The sequence below is a fragment of the Thamnophis sirtalis genome, unplaced genomic scaffold (assembly GCF_051295495.1).
Source record: "Thamnophis sirtalis isolate CommonGarterSnake01/CBP01778 unplaced genomic scaffold, rThaSir2_p1.2 scaffold_14, whole genome shotgun sequence".
NCBI classification, from domain to species: domain Eukaryota; kingdom Metazoa; phylum Chordata; class Lepidosauria; order Squamata; family Natricidae; genus Thamnophis; species Thamnophis sirtalis.
Genome location: NW_028261394.1, coordinates 28131802 through 28155510, shown reverse-complemented (window position 1 = coordinate 28155510; position 23709 = coordinate 28131802). Strand labels below are relative to the sequence as shown.

The 23709-nt window shown below is 42.2% G+C and overlaps 1 protein-coding gene across 1 annotated transcript; it reads right to left on the bottom strand.

Annotated features, from left to right (window-relative positions):
• Positions 1 to 751: 751 nt before the first annotated feature.
• B3GNT9 (UDP-GlcNAc:betaGal beta-1,3-N-acetylglucosaminyltransferase 9) lies at positions 752 to 20686 on the bottom strand. Its single transcript, XM_087728861.1, has 2 exons — positions 20282 to 20686; positions 752 to 2589 (listed from the first exon to the last, which is right to left on the bottom strand). Exon 2 carries the CDS (start codon positions 2522 to 2524, stop codon positions 1280 to 1282), a length of 1245 nt encoding a protein of 414 aa, XP_087584987.1. The 5' UTR covers positions 2525 to 2589; positions 20282 to 20686; the 3' UTR covers positions 752 to 1279.
• Between the last annotated feature and the right edge of the window lie 3023 nt (positions 20687 to 23709).

Below are 23709 nucleotides of genomic sequence, written 5' to 3'. Positions count from 1 at the left end.
CAGATAGTCCTTGACTTACAACAGTTCATTTAATGGCTGTTCAAAGTTATAATGGCATTGAAAACATAGGCCTATAACCATTTTTCACACGAACATGGCAGAATCCCCGTGGTCCCATGATCCAATTTCAGATGCTTGACAAGTGACTCACATTTCTGACAGTTGCAGTGTCCCGGGGTCATGTGATCACCTTGTGTGACCCTCTGGCAAGCGAAGCCAATGAGAAAGCCAGATTCTCTTAACAGCCATGGTACTAACATCACAATTGCAGTGGTTCACTTAACAGCCGTGGAGAGAAAGGATGTAAAATGGGGCAAAAATCACTTAAACTACCGTATTTTTCGGAGTACAAGACGCTCCTTTTATCCCCCAAAAAGAGGGTGAAAATCTGGGTGCATCTTATACATTGAATACCGCAATTTTGGCTTCCCAAAAGCCCGCCCAGCGCATTCCGTTTTTCACAAAAAACGGACACCAGAGGGTTTGGGCATTTCCTGGATATCCAATTCTGGGAATTTCCTTACGATGGTCATGCCTTTAAAAGTGTCACCAGAGGGACTTCCTATTTAGAAAACTAGTTGGGGAAGAATCACTTAGGGGAGTTCCAGTTACCAGGTGACTTCATGTCAGACATTGGCTATAAAAGATGAACTTAGATGGTTGTGTTTAAATATCTCCCCCTACAAAAGCTATGCCACGTAGCCCTCAAGAAGACCTTCAATGGTCAGTTGAAGGCCTAACATTTGCCTTCGCACAACATGATATGCTTGATTAGAGTTAACCTTGGTTTATTGCAGTGGTGGGATTCAAATAATTCAACAACCGGTTCTCTGCCCTAATGACCAACTAGGTAGGAGTGGCTCGGTGGTCATGTGACTGGGTGGCCATGGCTAACTCAACGTCACTCACATCAATGGGCGCTTTGCCTTAGTTGTTACAATGTCATAAGGGTTAACCGGAGAGGCAGTTTCTATAAGCAGGGCAATAAAGATGAGGCTAGAAACAACACCAGAATGTTTCCTTCCTGCCTTCCTTACAGGATTAGCCCTGTAAAGTGGGAAAAAACAAAAGGAGATTTCTTCCAACAGCCAGTTCTCCGAACTGTTTAGGAAGTTAACAACCGGTTCTCCCGAATAGGTGTGGACCGGCTGAATCCCACCACTGGTTTATTGGTTTGTGGGTTAGCACATGGTTTCTGCTTGAGTGTACTGAGTGGACTCCGAAAAAAATGAATGGTTCAACATCCTTGTAGAAACCCAGTCATGGTGTCCACCAACCCTTAGGCACCATAATTTTTGACCATGTCTTTAGTCTTCTTCCATCGGAAAGCTTTCCTTATTTGCTTGTTCTGGGTGCAAGAGAGACGTGGGTTGTGGAGGAGATTCCACATTAGCCAGATTTCAGCTATCTTCAGACCATGGACGACCATCAGGTCTTTATAGAAACAAGGATCAAAAGTCTGCAGATTGGGAGCTGCAGAAGGTTGGGGTATTCCAAACGTCTTGAACCCTTCATGCAAGACGGGCTTCAGGTTGATCCGTTGCAAGCACATGCCCAAGAAGACGTCATCGATGGGGAAGAGTTCCACTTGAGTGCAAGCTTGAGCAAGTTTCTTCAAGGTGCTAATGGACAACAAGAACCCACCTCCCCCGGCATAGGCTGGGTACATGCCTAGCCCATACATCGTTTCTGGAATATAGTACTTGCTTTTCCGGATTCGGATCGGTTGGGCATTGTAGATGATGTCCCCGACGAAGAGGTCCTCGGAAGGATTGCAGCTTTCCAGGAAGTTGACAATGTTCTCCATGTTGACGAAAACATCAGCATCACCTTTGAATATGAACTTGGTCCTGGAACAAAATTCATCTGCCCAGCTTAGGAAATGGATCTCTTTCAAGGTCAAGTTGAAGAAAGTATCCAGAAAGTCCCACAGCAAAATGTCCCGGTATAGTTGGCTCTCTTGACGGACCAGAATTTCCCAAGTTGGCAACATCGTCTTGTTCTTGGGAACTCCTAGGAGGAAAACTCTTTGGACCTGCATTCCGTTCACCAGGCCTTCCCTCCCCCAAGTTTTGCGCACGATTTCACGGCGGTCGAACTCCTCAACCAGCGATTTTATGGCAACGAGCAAAAAAGGCCGCTCTGAGCTTTTCATGCACTTCTTCGGCTGATTAATAAGAAGGTTGAATTTCCTATTGTCCTTGTTCCTTAGGTAAAGCCTGAAATCAAAGTTGGAATGAGTCAGGAGGGCCGGTTGTGTGACTTCATCTTCCTCGATTTCCAACATGGCATCTTTCATAGGCGAGATAATTCTAGGCTGCGACACATGACTCTCGACGTTTGACTCTTTCTGGAAAACGGGAAGGCGCAAATCCCTGTGAGTTGCGGTTGAGGTCTTTTTCTGGCCTCCCGCTTTTTCCTCTCTGTGCGATGTGTGGCCCAGTTGGGAATAGAGCATGGTGAAAAGAGCTACCCCCAGGCAAAGAGTGCAGATCGCATCGCTCCTGAGTTGAACTCTCATCATTTCCAGGAATTTCAAAGAAATAATCCAACGTAGCACTAGGGGAAATCTTTGCTGTCAAGGCCCATCTGCAAATGCAAAACACCGTAGGTTAGTCCTTCAGAATCTCAAACATTTCAGAAATTGTCAACAAGGTAAAAATATGTTTTAATTAGGATGCGTGGGAATTACATTAAGAACCTTAAAGCTGTTAAATAGTTATGTTGATTATATAAAACTTGAAATTTGAAACTTGGAATATTCATATTGTTAATGGAAAATAGATGGAAAAGAAATGATGAATTCTTTATTTTTAAAGAGAAAGAAAAATTATATTGTTTGTACATGTTAAAAACTAGAAATTGGAAAATAGGAGAAGAAAAGTAATACGGCTAAAATTGGAAATCATGGAAATATAATGTAAAATGAATGATGTCTTTTGGCGGGAATGTTAAAAGGGGAATTTGGACAATGCTCTGTTCACAAAAGAATTTTTATTATGTAACATAAATAAATAAAAAACTTTTAAAAAAAGAATCTCAAAAAAGTCTTCCACTGAGGACATTTTACATTAATCATAACTTTATAATAATTCATACTGTATATGCTGTCCAATTCCCAGGGGTTTTGTGCTAATTTAGCAACAATAAAGCCGGTTTCATTTATTTTTTTAAAACAATTTTTTTTTACTAAACAAACAACACACACACAAATAATCATCTTACATTACATCTTGTAGAAAGTGTGTCCATTGGTTACAATTAGCTTTCGTGCATCTCTTCCACAGTCATTACTTACATTTATATCAAATGTCAAAGTTCTTAATGAGTCTTACTTTCAACATATCATAGTTCTCATTTAACTGAACATGTTTTAATGTCCTTTTGCCTAGAATAATCCATAGTTAAAAAACACAACCACCTAATGGCATTTCATTAATTATTACAGAGTCTGATCATTGGGAAGCAGCTTCATTGTCTACAGCAGTGGTCTCCAACCTTGGCAACTTTAAGATTTGTGGACTTCAAATTCTAGAGTTTCAACTCTGGGAGTTGAAGTCCACAAGTCTTAAAAGTTGCCAAGGTTGGAGACCACTGGTCTATAGCACTAAATAGATGACATCAGAGCTATGTAGAAAGCAATCTTGAGGAATAAGAGGAAGAGCCTCAAGAAAACAACAGTCATATACAAGAAATCCTTGAGTTACAACCGCAATGGAGCCTGTCTTAACATATGGCTGACCTGATTGGTCAGTAGTTTTTTTGCAAAAAATCATTAAGCAAATGTGGCACTGAGAAGTGTGAACGTGCCATAAATGCAAACACCGCAGTAGTTAAGCAAACCCATTGCATCCTGTGAGTAGTGTGATGCAAAGGGCAAAGACATTTTATGAGGTTCCTCGTCAAGCAAGAGAGTAAGTCCCTTGATTAAAGACAGCTGGCTTCAGCCTGATATTAAAAACAAATGGCCCTGACCCATGGATCCTCACACTCTCTGGTTTCTGCTTCCTTGACAGTCCCTGATCTGGATCTTGAAGGTCTGGATTAAATTTGGACTGTTCTTCTGCGCACGCCTGTTAAAAGCAAGTCACTCAGGCAAGCTTCTTTCAGAGAGATTGTTTTGGTTAGCATTCCTCGTCTGCCGTGATTTCCTTGGCCTTGAGTGAACTGCTAATTTCAATAGCGATTGTGTGTGTGAGTGTGTAATTGAAACCAAAAAGTGCACAGAGCCACTTCTGTACCTTAAATGTCTACATCCCTTTGGCGTCTGTGGTTGCTTTAAGAACAATCTTCAAGGGGGGGGGCAGCTTTCACTCTTCAGAATTGGATCTGAAGAAGTTACAGATTAACAGAGTTGGAAGGGACCTTGTAGGTCATCCTGCCCAAACAGGAGACCCTATACCATTTCTGACAGATGGCAGTCCAGTCTCTTCTTGAAAGCCTCCAGGGATGAAGCTCCCACAACCTCCGAAGGCAACTTCTGTTCCACTGGTTGATTGCTCTCACTGTCAGAAAATTCCTCCTCATTTCCAGGTTGAATCTCTCCTTGTTTGGTTTCCATCCATTGTTCCTGACTCTAGAAGTTTCTCAGCAGAAAGATGGTGCTGGGTTCCTGGTTGATGCTATCACCATCCCATGGACTCAGAAGCCAAAAGAAGGAAGTCCGAATCTGCTTTGTCTGAAATGGATTGATAAACTATCATTCCTCAAGCCTCATTTATCCCTGAATGTCTTGGTGGACTTCTTCTGGGAGTTGGAAGTTCCCACATCTTAAAGTTGCAAGTTTGAGGAGCACTGGCCTTGAGGGATTTAGAATAGAATAGAATAGAATAGCAAAGTTGGAAGGGACCTTGGAGGTCTTCTAGTCCAACCCCCTACCTAGGCAGGAAACCCCACATCACTTCAGACAAATGGTTATCCAACATCATCTTAAAAACTTCCAGTGTTGGAGCATTTACAACTCCTAGAGGCAAGTTGTTCCACTGGTTAATTATTCTCACTGTCAGGAATTTTCTCCTTAGTTCTAAGTTGCTTCTCTCCTTGATTAGTTTCCACCCATTGCTTCTTGTCCTGTCCTCAGGTGCTTTGGAGAATAGTTTGACTCCCTCTTCTTTGTGGCAACCCCTGAGATATCGGAAGACTGCTATCATGTCTCCCCTAGTCCTTCTTTTCATTAAACTAGACATACCCAGTTCCTGCAACTGTTCTTCATATGTTTTAGTCTCCAGTCCCCTAATCCTCTTTGTTGCTCTTCTCTGCACTCTTTCTAGAGTCTCAACATCTTTTTTACATCGTGGCAACCAAAACTGAATGCAGTATTCCAAGTACGGCCTTACCAAGGCATTATAAAGTGGTATTACCGTAACACTTTATAATTTCACATTCCTATTTCAAGAAAGCATTTATTTGGTTGCCTGGGATTTCCATGTGGTGGTGGGGATTAAAGATGGAGGTTGGGACTGTGCACTTGGCAGTCCTGTTCTTTCTAAAATATATCATGAGGGTGTAAAAAAGGAGCAGGGGTTTAATCATGGGGATGCAATTGCCATCTTGACTTTTTTTTTAACCTGCTCATAGTGGATGTTCTACTACCATGTTTTTTTCCCCCAAAAACCAATGGTATTTTTTTTCAAGGGGTGTAGCTATATAAAAAATTGGAAGTGGGTAGAAGTGTTTTTCACCCTGCATAGATTTTAGTTCTGAATCCTGCAGGGCTGAACACTACCCTGCGCCAAATTGTAATTTTTAATGGGACAGAAGAGGGAGAAATAATGACTTGCCAGCTGTTGAATAATCGTGTCAATTTACCAGAATAAACATAATTTAAATTTGATCAAGATTTTGCTTAGGCTTTTAAAAACTGGAAGCACTTTAGAAAAACAAAGAATAAATGTTATTCTGGCCTTGCTTCTTTCCTGTTTCTTTGTGGTTTCTGACACACTCAACAGAACTCAATTTTAATCTTAATTTTAAATTGCGAACACAGGGCTGCAAAATGCTGAATAACCACGAGGTGGCAGCAGAGGATTGCAGATTTCTTCTCTCTCTGCCACCCCCTGTTGCTTGGCTAGATTTCTGCCTTCTAACCCTTGTTAGTTGCGAAGTCATGTCTGACCCATCGCGACCCCATGGGCAACGTTCCTCCAGGCTTTCCTGTCCTCTACCATCCTCTGGAGTCCATTTAAGCTCACGCCGGCTGCTTTGGTGACTCCATCCAGCCACCTCCTTCTCTGCCATCTCCTTCTTCTTTTGCCCTCAATCTTTCCCAGCATGAGGCTCTTCTCCAGGGAGTCCTTCCTTCTCATTAGGTGGCCAAAGTATTTGAGTTTCCTCTTCAGGATCTGGCCTTCTAAAGAACAGTCAGTGTTGATCTCCTCTAGGACTGACCGGTTGGATGGCCTTGCAGTCCAAGGGACTCGCAGGAGTCTTCTCCAGCACCAGAGTTCAAAGGCGCTCAGCCTTCCTTATGGTCCAACTTACACCGCTATCCATTGCAACTGGGAAAACCAGAGCCTTGACTATAAGCACTTTTGTTAGCAGGGTGATGTCTCTGCTTTTTAGTCTGCTATCTAGATTTGCCATAGCTTTCCTCCCCAGGAGCAACCCTCTTTTAATTCCTTGCTCTAAACCTCTTAAATATGAGATGAGGTCCACAGAAGTTAAGTAGCAGTTAAAATGGCAAAAGTTAAAATCAGCCATCCCAGACAAGTGGCTGTTCTTAAAAGCCTCACCCACAACTTCTGGAGGCAAGCTGTTCCACTGTTTCTCACCATTAGGAAATTTCTCCTTTGGTTCTAGGTTGCCCCTCTCCTTGATTAGTTTACATCCATTGCTTCTTGTCCTGCCCCCAGGTGCTTTGGAAGATAGCCTTACCCTCTCCTCTCTGTGGCAGCCCCTCAAATATTGAAAGATTGCTATCATGTCACCCCAGTCCTGCTAAACTAAACTAAACATACCCAATCCCTGCAATTGTTATTCATATGTTTTAGCCTCCAGCCCTTAATCATCTTGGTTGCTCTTCTCTGCACTCTTTCCAGAGTCTTTTTTATACTGTGGTGACCAAAACTGGATGCAGGATTCCAAGCGTAGCCTTGAATTTAAGGTTACCAAAGTCAAGCATGACTTAACGGCTTGACTTCTTATACGTCTTGACATGTAAAAACTTTACTTGCTCATTTCTTTAACAGAGCAGAACAGAAAAACAGAGACTTTGGAGGTCTTCTAATCCAACCTCCTGCTCAGGCAGGAAACCCTATGCCATTGCAGACAAATACCTGTCCACTCTCTACAGATAGGTTTGTAGTTTCCTTTAGATAGATAGATAGATAGATAGATAGATAGATAGATAGATAGATAGATAGATAGATAGATAGATAGATAGATAGATAGATAGATGATAGATAGATAGATAGATAGATAGATAGATGATAGATAGATAGATGATAGATAGATAGATAGATGATAGATAGATAGATAGATAGATAGATGAGAGAGAGAGAGAGAGAGAGAGATGATAGATAGATAGATAAGAGAGAGAGAGAGAGAGAGAGAGAGAGAGAGAGAGAGAGAGAACATCTTTAGTTTCTTCTGAGTCCCACCCTTTGGACTCAACTGCTGAGTCATGACTTATACAAGCTGTGCTGTTTTATAAAAAGAGAAATATTCTGGATATGATCGTAGAACTTTTCGCAGTCCAGGCAGAGAATTTACAAGATTTGTTCAGCTGATAGAAAGTGATGTTGAACTCTGGATTAAAGAGGATTTTAGTGTGGAGCTGGCTTGACTTCAGATTCAGGATAGAAAGGACAACTTTGGATGTGATTCTTGGCCTCCTTCACGGAGTAAGTCAATAAACGCAGGCCTTGGGGCCCCCTCTTGTGAGAAGGCACGCCAACGTTTCCAGGATTGAACAGATTTTGCTGGCCAATATCTCGCAGAGCATAGAAAGCTGGCCAACCGCTTGTGCTTTCAGCAACAACGGTCACTCCCACGGCCAAGACCACCTTTAAAGCATCAGAGGAAAGGCCAACAAATAGAAAGACAAGACATTTCTAACTAGAAATCTTGTTGGGAAAGCACAGCAGGAATCCTTTGCCTGATTCATCATAGATTTGGTTGAAACCAGATCCTAAGCCACAGTGTGTTTTAATCACCATTAGAAGAAAATACCAATAACAGTATTAATTTGCCATAGCTTTCCTTAGTTTTCTTAATGTTGAGTTTCAAGCCAACTTTTGCACTCTCCTCCTTCACCCGCATCAAGAGGCTCAATCTCTTGATCAATGTAACCCTAACCTCCTTTAGGTACCCATATACTACACTTCCTAGCAAAAGCTGTGTATCTGTTCTTTCTACTTCCCATTCTGGTAAAATAAATTGCATGTTCCTAAGAAGGTGGCAGCAGTTAGCAGGTCTGAAAAGCTAAGTAAATTTAGACTTGGTTAATATTTGGGAGGGCAGCCACCAAAAATTCTCAAGAGCTGTGGGGCCAAAATGGAAGTCAAACAACATCCTAGAGCAGTATTTCTCAACCTTGTCAACTTGAAGATGTCTGGACTTCAACTCCCAGAATTCCCCAGCCAGCATTCACTGGCTGGGGAATTCTGGGAGTTGAAGTCCAGACATCTTCAAGTTGACAAGGTTGAGAAACACTGTCCTAGAGAAATGCAAATTAATTGCTGATGTCAAGAAAATGACACGGGTGAATAACAGAATAACAGAGTTGGAAGGGACCTTGGAGGTCTTCTAGTCCAACCCCCTGCCCATGGCAGGAGACTCTAGACCAGTGATGGCTAACCTTTTTGGTGCTGAGTGCCGAAGTACAATGCGCGTGTGACCCCCCCCTCCACGTGCCCCCCCTCCTGTGCATGCTTGTGCGACCCCCTGCATGTGCCCCACCCCTTTGCATGCGTACATGACTGCCCCATGTGCGCGCCATCCTGTGCATGCGCACACATCTCCGATGTCAGCTTCTGCCTTGCTGTTGCTTCAGCTGCCATGAAACGGGGCGGGAGGGCTGGTATTTGGGAGGGGTTAATTGATGTGCTGGAGGAATGTTCTAGGATGTACAAGATGCTTGGATGGCGCATGCGTGAGTGCTTCCCGCCTAGACCAACGGCCTCGACATTCCATCTTCGTGATGTCTTTTTGAAGTTATCTCACACCTGACATTTGAAGGACTCATGATTGGCCTGAAGCTATGATCCTAAGGGGTGGGGAATGGACTATTCTATATATCCATCGCTTTCGCGCCTAATTAAGTAGACTTTGCTTCGCAACTGCTCGCTTACCATTTATAATTAGTAAAAGTACTTTTGATTTCCAACCCATGGAGTCTCTTAGTCTTTCTTTCCTAATTATGTAATGGAGTGATGCTGACATACTGTATGTGCCCTGCCCACCCAAAACCCAGCTTGCTGGTGGGAGGAACGTGTGCATGCGCAGCAGAACTGAGCCAGGGTGATGGCTTGTGTCCCTGCAGAGAGGGCTCATAGGTTGGCCATCACGGCTCTACACCATTCCAGACCAATGGCTATCCGGTCTCTTCTTGAAAACAAGTCTTGGAGCCCCCACAACCTTTCTTACTGTTAATATCATAATTCCATCTTCAATTAAGCCACGTGTCACCCGGGTACCCACAACTTCTGAAGGCAAGCCGTTTCACTGGTTAATTGTTCTAACTGTCAGGAAATGTCTCCTTACTTCTAGGTTGTTTCTCTCCTTGATTAGTTTCCATCCATTTTTTCTTGTCTTGCCCTTTGGTGCTTTGGAGAATAGCTTGACTCCCCTCTTCTTTGTGGCAGCCCCTCCAATATGGGAACACTGCTATTGTGTCTTCCCCTAGTCCTTCTTTTCAGTAGAATAGACATACCCAATTCCTCCAACCATTCTTCAATGCCCTTAATCATCTTAGCTGCTCTTCCATGCAAAAGATGTTGCAGGGTCTCGGTGTCTTTTTTTTATAATGTGGTACCCAAAATAGGATGCAGTTTTCCAAGTGGGGCCTTTCCAACGCCTTATAAAGTGGTATTACACCCTTCACGTGACCTTGACTCTGTCCTTCTCTTTATGCAAGGACTGTATTTGCTTTCTTGGGGATGCTGCCGCACACGGCTGGCTCATATTTAAGTGATTGTCCACTAGGACTCCAAGGTCCTTCTCACTGTTAGTGTTTTTGAGCCAGGTTCCACCTATTTCCATGGCACATGTGCCCTTGCCTGTTTGTTTTCCGGGTTTCTGGTGCGCAAGCGTGCGAATCAGATGTCCTTTGTGTGTGCAACAGTGCTGAAACCCAGTATGCCAGCTGATTGCTGAGGGTGCATGCATCCCAGAACCCAGGAGGTTGACTTTTCCAGAGCGTGATCCCTTTGCATGCACAACAGTGCCGAAAACTGGTCTGTGCATGCGCTCCAGCCAGTGGATCTCCGGGTGCGCATGTGCGCTAGGACCCGGAGGTTCAGCTTCTCTGGAACGTAGCCCCGATGAGCATGTGCGCGCGCGATATTTCAGCACGACCATTTTTGCCCTCGGTGCCAAAAGGTTCACCCTCACAAACCTATTTGATACCTGTACATTTCTTTTGCCTAAGTGTATGGGACCGTACTTGTCTCACCGTTGAATTTCATTTTTTTAGATATGAGTCCCGTATTCAAGTCGATCGAGATCCTTCTGGATCCTGAGCCTATCACCTGGGTGGTGCAGGGAAAGCCAGATCAGCAGTCACAATGTTCCCACAACACATTTTGCAACTGGCCCCTCCCCAAAAGGCCTTTTTTTGTACCGTATTTTTTGGAGTATAAAACACGCTTTTTCCCCTCAAAAAAGAGGGTGAAAATCTGGGTGCGTCTTATACACTGAAATACAGCATTTTTGGCCTCCAAAAATGGCTGTGCAGAACCTTTAGGAGGCTTCCAGGGTACTCCTAGGAGCTGGGAAGGGCAGAAATAAATGAAAAACAGGCCAGTTTTTTGCTCTTTTTTGCCCTCCCCAGACCCCTGGAGCACTCTGGAAGCTTCCTAAAGGCTATGCATGCCCCTTTTTTCGACAAAAAGGGGCCCGTTTTTGCGAAAATGGGCCGTTTTTGGGAGATCTGCAAAGTGCAAAACCTTTTTTTTTTAAATTTGTCTCTTCAAAATCTTGGTGCGTCTTATTCTCCGAAAAATATGGTATTTCTTTTGACAAGGACAAGAATGAGCAAAAAAAAAAAAGGGGGGGGGAGGCTAACCTTTCCTGACGCCTTTTTAAGATAGACAAGTAAGCGACAGCCCATCTAGGGTAGGGCAGGCTGGATTGCCGAGCAGCTGACGCAACTTTTAAAGTGATTCAGATCTGGGCTGATTATGCAAAACAGGAAGCCAAGTTCCCGCAGAGTTTGAAAAACGATCTGTGCCCCGTTCCCTCCATCTTCTGACTGTTTTCAATCAAAGCTGATTAATGAAGGGATAATGGAGAAGAGAGCCAGGGCTGGTTCCGAATATCTTCGGTTGGAACTCTGCCTTGAGTTTCCAAACACAAAGAGTTTTCAAAATGATATCCACAAACAGCAAAAATAAAAAATAAAAAATCTGCATAAAACTAGAGCTGCCACAAGAGCTGAAACACAAAGCTAGGGAAGATCCAATCTACGTTGTTCCCCGGGAACACAAGGTTTTGTCTGCTGAGCTTTTCGACTCGTGCTGGAGCCCATTCTCAAGGGACTTCTCTCTGTGCTTTGGGCTGTTCTGTGTGTGGTATTTATATGGTGCCTGTTGTGCGTATTAAGTCGGGTATGGAGTTGTTAGCTGTTGTTTCCTTGTGCTGCCAAGCCCTTGCCTCCCAAGTACCTGATAAGCTGGGGCTAAACCAGCACTCCCGTTGACTGACAGTGAGTCTTTTCCCCAGGCTTCCATCACTTCCCTGGCTGTTTTTGTCCCTGCTCATCCAACAATCTCAATAGCTGCAAAATTGAATGTATGTCTTTGGTTATCGTAATGTGAGGCTATCAATGAGTTTGGGTCTCTTTGCCTGACCACTCGCTTGTGTTCTTGCAATCTGGTGGTTAGTTTCCTCCCCGTCTAATCCTACGGGAGCAATCCATGCAGGGGATCCAGTAGGTCACTGCTTCCCAACCTTTTAGGCACCAGGGATTGGTTCTGTGGAGAAAGGTTTTTCCATGGACTGGAGGGGGCGTGCTTTCACGTACTGCCTGTATCCCGTGGATAACGCTTCGTGTGTTTGCGTGGACCGGTTTCTGGCACGCTATGGACCGATGCCAATGCGCTGACCAGGAGTTGGGGACCCTTGCAGTAGATTTACACTGGAAGTATCTCCCACCTCCAAGCAATCTTTACAATGCATAAGTTGTCTTCGTATGGGAGCCTCTGGGTGGTGTGCGATGCCCACTTGCAAATCTCGGAAGCTGCATTTTACTGCATTTTGATGTAAGGCAGGGTACGAACGGTTGCAGGAATTGGGCATGGCTGGTTTAGTGAAGAGAAGGACCAAGGGAGACAGGATAGCAGTCTTCCAATATTTAAAAGGCTGCCACAGAGAGGAAGAGGTCAAACTATTTTCCAAGGCACCTTTGAAGGCCAAACAAGGAATAATGGATGGAAAGTGAACAAGGAGAGATTCAACCTGGAAATAAGGAGGAATTTCCTGACAGTGAGAACAATCAACCCATGGAACAGAAGTTGCTTTCGGAAGTTGAGAGAGCTTCATCCCTGGAAGCTTTCAAGAAGAGACTGGACTGCCATCTGGCAAAAATGGTGTAGGGTCTCCTGCTTGGGCAGGGGGTTAGACTAGATGACCTACAGGGTCCCTTCCAACTCTGTTAATCTGAATCTATCTCAGACGATCAAAGGCCTGGAGATTAAAACATACGATAAATGGTTGCAGGAACTGGGCCTGGCTAGTCTAGTGAAGAGAAGGACCAGGGGAGACAGGAGAGCAGCCTTCCAATATTTGAGGGGCTGCCAGAGAGGGGGACAACCTATTCTCCAAAGCACCCGAAGGCCAGAGAAGGAATAATGGATGGAAACTGACACAGGAGAGATTCAACCTGGAAATAAGGAGGAATTTCCTGACAGTGAGAAAAATCAACCGATGGAACAGAAGTTTTCGGAGGTTGTGGGAGCTTCATCACTGGAAGCTTTCAAGAAGAGACTGGACTGCCCTGTGTCAGAAATGCGGTAGGGCCGTGATGGCAAACCTATGGCACATGTGCCAGAGGTGGCACGCAGAGCCCTCTATGTGGGGATGCATGCCGTCGCCAGCTGCTCTTCTCCAACTGGCTGGAGTGCCAGAAAACGCCCCGAAAAACTATCCAAAAGCTGTTTTTCAGGCCAGAAACAGCCTGAAAAGCAGCCAAAACACAGGCATGCACACGCCAGTCAGCTGATCTTTAGGTTTCTGGGTTTCCGGCACATAGCAATAGCAATAGCAGTAGACTTATATACCGCTTCATAGGCCTTTCAGGCCTCTCTAAGCGGTTTACTGAGAGTCAGCATATTGCCCCCAACAATCTGGGTCCTCATTTTACCCACCTCGGAAGGATGGAAGGCTGAGTCAACCCTGAGCCGGTGAGATTTGAACCGCTGACCTGCTGATCTAGCAGTAGCCTGCAGTGCTGCATTTAACCACTGTGCCACCTTGGCACGGCACATGCACATGTGTTCCGCTTTGGGCATCACTGGCCTCTGCTTGGGCAGGGGGGTTTGACTAGATGACCTCCAAGGTCCCTCCCAACTCTGTTCATCTTGTCATTTCTTCCTTTCTCTCCCCATTGTGCAGTGTAGACACCTTGTAACAAATGATTTGCGGGTACCTGCTTTTGAAAACCCCAAGCTGGCTCCAGGGGTTACCCAGGGCTGAGCCGAGGCAGCCTTGGAATGTAGGATTGTCCTCTGAAACCTGGTGACCACAACCGTATTGGAGATGCTTCCCTCGAGCTGGACATTCATATCAGAGGTTCTTGGCTCTAAAGCTGGAGTCTATTGTTTGCTTCTCCGTTTTTAGCCATACAAAGCAAATTCCTTCGGCTGTTTTGCTTGGGAAGGGACCAAATTCTGCTGAAAAGGCCTGTCTAGGAGATGCCATTTTGTTGGCTGCCTCGGTGGGGAAGAAACGCAGTGCAAAGAATACCCTTTCAGACGCAAACTGATTTACTATCTTTCCCTATTTACCAGCCTCCCCCAAAAAGTAAGACAGGTTGGGAGGGGGGAAAAAAGCTCTCTGGCCATATAAGGGCCTGACTACTTTCTTTTCTCATGTTTCCTGGAATACTATGCCAGCCCAACGTTCTCTGCAGCTTCTTCCTGTTGTGGCCCGGCAGGAACCGTTGGAGCTGTCACCAGACTCCAACAATGAGGGGCCCTATGAGTCGGCCCTGGAGGATGTGGAGGACCCTGGACAAGGTTCCGACTCCCAGCAGGGTGCAGAGAGACTGGTTGGCCACCAGATGGCGCCTGAGCCTTGGATCAGTGGGGAGGAGACAAGAGAGAGTGATCCAGAAACCAACAGTGAGTTGTTCTGGGATGCACGCCGTCGAAGGGCTACTCGGCGTCAAGAACAACTACGTAATTACAGGAGGTAATTACGCTCAGCTGATGGTCATTAAGCTCCTCTCCAGACTATAAAAGAGACTGCTTGTGCCATGCCCTTCTTGCAGAAGTCAACGCTTGGACTAAAGAGAAACGAACTTGGCAGGCTGGATTGCTGCCAGAGTTTGTTTGCATTGCTGCCAAGGTTTGTCGGCCTTGCTGCCAAAGTCCTTATCTATTTGTTTATTTGGCTTTCAGCCACTGAGATTCTGGTCTTGTTATTAAAGGACATTCCATTTTACGCTTGTCTCGGCTTCCGTTACTGGACGGAGGAGGGGGTCAGAACACTCCCTATATTACAAAGAGGTGGAGGGAGAGTTGTTTAAATTCTGCACAACGAGGGTTTTGATATTTGAAGCAGAGGCATTCATCCCAGAAAAAGTTAAAATGTGCATATTCTCTTCAAAGAGACCTTCTAATATCCCTTTAACTGGCTCAGGGGCTAAGATGCTGAGCTTGTCGATCAGAAAATTCGGCAGTTTGGTGGTTTGAATCCCTAGCACCGCATAACTGAGTGAGCTCCCGTTACTTTTCCCAGCTTCTGCCAACCTAGCAGTTCGAAAGCACATAAAAATGCAAGCAGAAAAACAGGAACCACCTTTGGTGGGAAAGTAACAGCGTTCCATGCTCCTTCGGCGTTTAGTCATGCAGGCCACATGACCACAGAGATGTCTTCGGACAGCAGTGGCTCTTCGGCTTTGAAACGGAGATGAGCACCGACCCCTAGAGTCAGGAACAACTAGCACATATGTGTGAGGGGTACCTTTACCTAATATCCCCTTATTGCCGATTTATTGGGCCAGAAGAATTGGCACATTCAGCGGCTCTGTTAGCATAACACACTCAAACCCAGATAGTTAGTTAAAGACCTAGTGAGTTGCACTCACATCGTAGTTTGTTTGCTGTCCTATCATGACTTAATGCTTTGACAAAACTAACTTTTACGCCTGGTTCAATTATTGCACAAACTCAGAAATAAGTCAAATAAAAGTGATCCTAAGCTTGCAACCATTTGTTTAGTGAGCGTTTGACGTTACAGGAAAAAGTGACTTCAGACTGTTTTTCACACTTAACGACCACTGCAACCTGGTCATACAATCAAAATTTGGATACTTGGCAAGTGGCGTGCATTTATGATGGGTCAAGTGACTCTTTTTTGCAACCTCCTGATGAGCAAAGTCAGATTCACTTAACAACCGTGTTAGTATCTGAAATAACTGCTGTGATTCACTTAACAACAGTGGCAAGGAAGGTCATAAAATTGGGGCAAAATTAACTGAACAGCTGAACTTGCTTAGCCACAAAAACGAATCTGGCTCAATTGTGGCTGTTAAGCCAGTTTAAGAAACCGATTAAGAGCGTGATAGGAACACAATAAATATATTCAGCACAGGATTCCAGAAGAATCTGCTTAGCATGCTGCCAGAGGCAAGCAAGAATTCAGCAGAGATTCCACAATAAGGAGTTTGCACGCTATTCCAGGTGACTCATATCCATGTGGCCTTTGCACATCTACTTTTGCTCCAGTTCAGTGAGAGTGAAGACTGGGTGTGTTGGGCTACACTCTGAAAAGTTTGATTGGATGCAACCATGTTTAAAAATGATAGACTCTGCATCATCAGCATGTATAATAGGTATAATGTATACATTTATTTTTATATTATAATTTATATCACAATTATAATTGATGTTTTAATGCCATGATGGCTTACTATTTTCATGCTCTTCCTTCTCGTATTCCATCCATGATTTGATTGGAAATAAAAATATTTTTTGAATATTAAGGTAAAGGTTCCCCTTGCACATATATGATATCGTTCCTGACTCTAGGGGGCGGTGCTCAGCTCCGTTTCAAAGCCGAAGAGCCAGCGCTGTCCGAAGAGGTCTCCGTAGTCATGTGGCCAGCATGACTAAACACCAAAGGCTCATGGAACGCTGTTACCTTCCAAATGTAGTTCCTATTTTTCTACTTGCTTTTTTACCAGCTTTCGAACTGCTAGGTTGGCAGAAACTGGGACAAGTAACGGGAGCTCCCTCCGTTATGCGGTGCTAGGGATTCAAACTGCCGAACTGCCGACCTTTCTGATCGACAAGCTCAGCGTCTTAGCCACTGAGCCATGGGGTACTTTTGGAATATTAGCACATCTTTATTAAAGAAAAGTTAAAGGGCAACAATATCAATATTGCCTACCATAAATTTTTAATAAAGGTGTTTTGAATATTAGCACATCTTTATTAAAAAAAATTATGGTAGGCAATATTGACATTGTTGCCCTTTATTTGCTTTGAATTAAAACAAATGTACAGATCTGATTAAAAAGTACAGTGAAATATTAGTGAAATACCACCAAAACGAATACAATAGTAGAAGTTAACAGTCATTTACAATAAGACCTAAAAGGCTTAGTCAAAACAGAAGCAGTCCTTCAGAAAGTTTCCTCCTAGATTTTAAAAAATAGCTTGATTCCCTCTTCTTTGTGGCAACCCCTGAGATATTGGAAGATTGCTATCATGTCTCCTCCAGTCCTTCTTTTCACTAAACTAGACCTACCCAGTTCCTGCAACCGTTCCTCATTTGTTTTAGCCTCCAGTCTTGGGGTTTATTTTAAGGTTTTAAAATGAGATTTTAAATCATAACTGTTAGTATTTGATTTAGCATTACAGCATTATAGGGCTAAAAGGTAAAATGTTGCTCCATGTTTTAGCTCTAATTAAAAGACTAAGAGAAGCAAGCAATTAAGGACAGCCACTATAAAGATTGAAGTGAACGTGTGCTCAATTTCCCTGCTCAACTTTTAGAAAAACAGTCAAATCATCAACCAAGCTTTTTTGTTTCGAGCCCCCCCCCAAAAAACCAAATCAAATTTCTACTTTTAAAAAAAATGAATTTGAATAAAATATGACAGTTCTGTACAAAAAACCTGAGACTTCCAAAATCACAGAACATGTTTTGAACAGTCTTCCCTAATCTTGATAAGTTTTAAGAGGTTTGGAGTTCAACTCCCAGAATTCCCCTGCCAGCCAGCATTTATTTATTTATATACTATAATTTATATCCCATTAAGGCTAAGCAAGCTATTGATAGTCCTTGACCGATGACAAAATCAGGACCAGGATTTCCACTGCTAAGCAAGTTGGTTGTTAAGTGAGTTAAATGCCCAATGTTATGAACTTTTCACCATTGTCGTGAAGAAAATCACTGCAGTTGCTAAGTGAATCACATGGTTGTTAAGTGAATCTGGCTCCTCCCATTGACGTTACTTGATGGACATTGGCTGGGAAGGTTTCAAATGGAGATTGTGTGACCTGGGGACACTGCAGATATGCACTGATTGCCAAGTGCCCAAATTTTGATCATGTGACCATGAGGATGCTGCAATGGTCATAAATGCAAGGACTGGTCATAAGTCACTTTTGTTCAGTGCTGTTGTAACTTTTTGACTAGTCACTAAAGGAATGGTTTAAGTCAGGAACTATCTTATTGCATCTCACAATTTTTTCATTCTGCTGCTTTCACTTTTAAGAGCCATACAGATCTTGGTACCTTTTAGTAGCCATAGCAATAGCACTTAGACTTATATACCGCTTCACAGTGCTTTACAGCCCTCTCTAAGCGGTTTACAGAGTCAGCCTCTTCCATCCAACAATCTGGGTCCTCATTTTACCAATCTCGGAAGGACGGAAGGCTGAGTCAACCTTGAGCCTTGGTGAGATTTGAACTGCCAAATTGCAGGTAGTTGGCCGTCAGCAGAAGTAGCCTGCAGTACTGCACTCTAACCACTGCACCACCGCGGCTCATAATAGTTGCTAAAGAAAGTTTGTAAGTCAAGGACTGTCTGTATTTTAAATTAAAATGTGCCTGCCTAACTCTATTCTCCCTGGCAGCAGCTCAACCCAGAATTGGCATTCTTCAATATTTAACAGAATAGCAGAGTTGGAAGGGACTTTGGAGGTCTTCTAGTCCAACCCTTCTCAAGCAGAAAACCCTATATTATTTCGGACAAATGGCTGTTCAGTTTCTTCTTAAAAACCTCCAGTAATGCAATACCTACAACTTCTGGAGGCAAGAAGTTCCATTGGCTAATTCTCTGCCTGTTAGGAAATTTCTCCTTCGTTCTAGGTTGAATCTTTCTTTGATGAGAGCTTCCATCCATTGCATCTTATTCTGCCTTCAGGTGCTTTGGAAAATAAGTCAACTCCTCTTCCCCATCACAAGCCTCTCAAGTATTAGAAGACAGCTATCATGCATGTCAACCTTAATCATTTTTTTCCCATTAGACTCCACTGATCAATCGTTCTCACTGTTAGGACATTTCTCCTTAATCCTAGATGGCCTTCTCTCCTTGATTTAAGGTGGTTACATCTGATATCTTTCAAATCAAGGACTGTATCTCATTGCTCTCCTGCAGAGGCTGGAAAAGAGGTGTGGGAAGAGATAATGTGGAGAAAATGCGGCTCATGAAAACTCCAACTGCATTTTTGGTCTTTTTTCAGCTACCCCATTTCATGCATATGCAAGCGTCAATTTCCAGGAATATTAGCCCGGCTGACATTAAGAGTGAATTACAAAATAGCTTCTTTTGTAGTTTTGCTATTTGAAATGCAAAGTTCTTTATTTAAATGTATTTATCGTTTTATCATAGATTTAAATGTTAAATTTAATTGACCACTTTTTCCTCTTTTTTGTATATTTTTTTTTCTTCTTCTTGTTAGTTTTTTTAATGTATTTATTTTATCATAGATTTAAATGCTAAATTTAATTGATTTAAATGCTAAATTTAATTTTCCTTTTTTGTATATTATTTTTTTCTTCTTGTTAATTCTTTTTTTAATGTATTTATTATTTTATCCTACATTTAAATGCTAAATCTAATTGACCACTTTTTCCTCTTTTTTGTATATTATTTTTTCTTGTTGTTAGTTCTTTTTTAATGTATTTATTATTTTATCACAGATTTAAATGCTAAATTTAATTGACAATTTTTTCCTCTTTTTTGTATATTATATTTTTCTTCTTGTTGTTAATTCTTTTTTAAATGTATTTATTATTTTATCATACATTTAAATGCTAAGTCTAATTGACCACTTTTCCTCTTTTTTGTATATTATTTTTTTTCTTCTTGTTGTTAGTTTTTTTAATGTATTTATTATTTTATCCCAGATTTAAATGTTAAATTTAATTGACAACTTTTTCCTCTTTTTTGTATATTATTTTTTCTTCTTGTTGTTAGGGTTGAGCACATGCTTTTTGTTTCATTTTATTTACTTTGCTTTTTGTACTTTATTCCTTAGGGATACGAAGCTCTTAAATCTATCGGTGCAAGGGAGATAGGCTCCTTGTTTGTGTGTGTGTGTGGGGAGGCGCTTTTGGTCAGATGTGCCCTTAAAATGTGGAAAGGCTTGAAAAATAACCCCTTTTTTTCTTGGCTTCCCTGGGAGATCAGCTCAGTCCTGCCCCCCCCCCCCACTTCAAGAGAAAACACACGGCCTCGGGGGAAAGTCGATTTTGGGATGGTAGGGATCTTTATGCCCCTTTGCTGATGGTGGGGAGGCGGGGGGGGGGGGAGAGGGAGAAAGACCCCTCCCTGAAATATTGCAGGGGGGGGTGGTCAAGAGAAAAGCAGGACCCCTCCTTTCCAAAGGTGTTAGTCACTCAGCCTAAAGCAAATCCTCCCAATCCATTGCAAAGCCTCAACTCTTACCTCTACAGCATTTCCAACGTCTGCCTCTGTTCCGTAAGGCTCCGTCCCCCGGTTGCCAAGTTGGCACATCTGGATGGTGTTAGTTCTGGCATTCCTCTCGACGTATAGCTTGGGAAACGTAGCCGAGCTGCAGCAAGAGAGCTGCTCCTTCCTCCTCCTCCTGGTGCATTTCACCCAGGATCAGCCCTCTCTAAGCAGGATTACATGGGAACAGGGCTTGCTCGCCTCCTCCTCCCTTTTCCCCCAACTCCTGCCCACAGCTGCTTTCCTGCGTGAGCACCCCGCCAGAATCTCAGCTCTGCCTAAAGCAAGGCAAGCTGAGCTGGCCTCTGCTCCTGCTCACGTGACATCTGAGCAGATGTTTCGGGTCAAAAGGCTTGTCTCTGTGCTTGGTAGCCTGCCCCATACAGATGTTTGCCAGCAGCAGCAAAAAGAAAATTGGCAGGATTTGTGTACAGATGGGGATTGTTCGGTACACAGAACCTCTGCTGGATTGCCTTTCCAGAACTGGATGGACTGCTATTCGGCTATTTTTCTTTCTTTTTTTTAATAAAAAAAAACCATAGTTAAGGAAAATGGATATAAAGCGATATGAAGGGGGTCTCTACTAACACCACGTAAATTAAATCAAAGAGATGGTAAGTATACAAATATTTGTTGGTGGTTCAAGAAAGGTTGGAACATACAAACATATGTGGTGGGATTGTGCACAAAAAATGCGGGACATGGTGTTTAGAGCAGTGTTTTTCAACCACTGTGCCGCGGCACACTAGTGTGCCGTGACATAGTGTAAGGTGTGCCGTGGGAAAAACACCTTATATATAGTCAATATAGGCACAGAGTTAAATTTTTTTAACATTTTCTAATGGTGGTGTGCCTCGTGATTTTTTTCATGAAAAAAGTGTGCCTTTGCACAAAAAAGGTTGAAAAACACTGGTTTAGAGAAATTAGAGCCCTTTTGGATATAACTTTAAACATGTCACCAAGAGTTGCATTACTGTCGCTGGTGGGAAACCGGGATATAAACGAAACAAAAAAGGAATTGATTGCAAATTTGATAATGGCAATTAGATTAGTGATGGCTAAATATTGGGGATGAAATTGGGATATTCGAAGAAGTGAGTGATATAATGAAATTTGGAGTATGGCAACAAATGATAAATTAACAATGGGAATAAAATTTTAAAAAGGGATGATCAAAATAAACAATTGAAATATGGGGGGATTTTATAAAATCCGTGTTGGTGTAAGGCAAAGGGAATAAACCTACTCAAAAATGTGTTGTTTTGGAGGGCATAATTGGAATATATTGTATTTCTTTTAGTTGTTAAAGACGAAGAAATATAAGGGAGAGGAAAGCGTCTCCAGGGGGTAGGGTGCACTATATTAGTTTTTCCCCTTTTTTCTTTCTTTTTTGTATTTAGATGTATGTTAATGTTAATATTATTTCCATTTTAATTTTTAAAAAAATATTATATTTTTTAAAAAATATTATTTATTTTTTTAAAAAATATTATTTATTTTTTAAAAAAATATTATTTATTTTTAAAAAATATTTATTTTTAAAAAAATATTTATTTTTTAAAAAAATATTATTTATTTTTAAAAAATATTATTTAATTTTTAAAAAATATTATTTAATTTTTAAAAAAATATTATTTAATTTTTTAAAAAATATTTAATTTTTTTAAAAAAATATTATTTCGTTTTTTAAAAAAATATTTTTTAATTATTTTTTTAAAAATCAGTCATAGTACATTTCTGGCAGAACTTCCACCCTTGAAGGCGCTTTTCTTCCCTCTCTTCCTCTCCACTATTTTCCTAGTTACTTTCCTATTTTGTATCTCATTTTATTCTATAACCCCATAAAATGTTAAAAGCTAAAAGCTCTCCTTACAGACCCTCCACAGTTCAAGGCATAGAGTTGCTTTCTAACCAGAAATCCACACCCCGGGATGTTGTTAGTTGTGAAGTCATGTCCAATCCATCGCGACCCCATGGAAAAACGTTCCTCCAGGCCTTCCTGTCCTCTACCATCCTCTGAAGTTCATTTAAGCTCACGCCAATTGCTTCGCTGACTCCATCCATCCACCTCCTTCTCTGCCGTCCCCTTCTTCTTTTGCCTTCCATCGTTCCCAGCATGAGGCTCTTCTCCTGGGAGTCTTTCCGCCTTCTCATTAGGTGGCCAAAGTCTTTGAGTTTCCTCTTCAGGATCTGGTCTTCTAAAGAATAGTCATGGTTGATCTCCTCTAGGACTGACCAGTTGGATGGCCTTGCCGTCCAAGGGACTCAATGCAGGTGTCTTCTCCAGCACCAGAGTTCAAAGGCCTCCATTCTTTGACGCTCAGCCTTCCTTATGGTCCAACCTTCACAGCCATCCATTGCAATTGGGAAAACTGTAGCCTTGACTATATACACATTGGCAGGGTGATGCCTCTGCTTTTTAGTATACTGTCTAGATTTGCCATAGCTTTCCTCCCCAGGAGCAAGCCTCTTTTAATTTCTTGGCTGCAGTCCCCATCTGCAGTGATCTTGGAGCCCAGGAAAATACCTTGGGATAGGGGGAAGGCTTTGACTATTTTGATTAAAGCAAAGAATATCAGTACTTTTGTTTCCATGAGGAGACCGACCGTTGGGGGAAAAATATGAAACTTTGATTTTGGGTTTTATCGATTAGACTGATAGATCTTTATAGAAATGGCTTGTTCATATTATTATGAAAAAAACAAAAAGTTGTGATTTGTTGTTAATGCCTCATTTTACTGCAAGAGAATCGGAAGTCAAAAAAGGAAGTGAACATTTTCTTTTTTTTTCTTACCTTTCCTCACTTCCCTCTTCCTCCCCACTGTTTTCCTATTTATTTCCCTATTTTGTATCTTATTTTATAACCCAATAAAAATGTTAAACTTAAAAAAAATATCATAGCAGTAAATGCAGCTCGTTATCCAAAGGGAAATTATTAGGGCTTGAAAGTGGGGATGGTTGGTGAAACTGAGAGATTTCTTTATAATCGGCAACAACTATAATCTCCTGATTATAGTTCAGTTCAATCCTTTTTAATGCAGAACAGAGTATTGATTTGATTATTTTGATTTAAAAACCAACAATGATTCCATTCAATGCTAAAAAGGAAACAAATCCAATCATATCCACTAGGGGCACTATGAGAAGCTCTGTAACATAAAATTTAAAAATTGCATAAAATTAATAAGTCCTTGATTTATGACTACATTTGAGCTCAACACTTCTGTTTCGAAGCAAAATATTTAAGTGATTTTTTTTGCCCCCTTTTACAACCTTTTGGGTCACGGTTGTTAAGTGAATCACTACAGTTGTTAAGTTAGTAACCCGGTTGTTAAGTGAATCTGGCTTCCCCTTGACTTGGCTTGTCAGAAGATCACAAAAGGGGATCATGTGATCCTGAAATA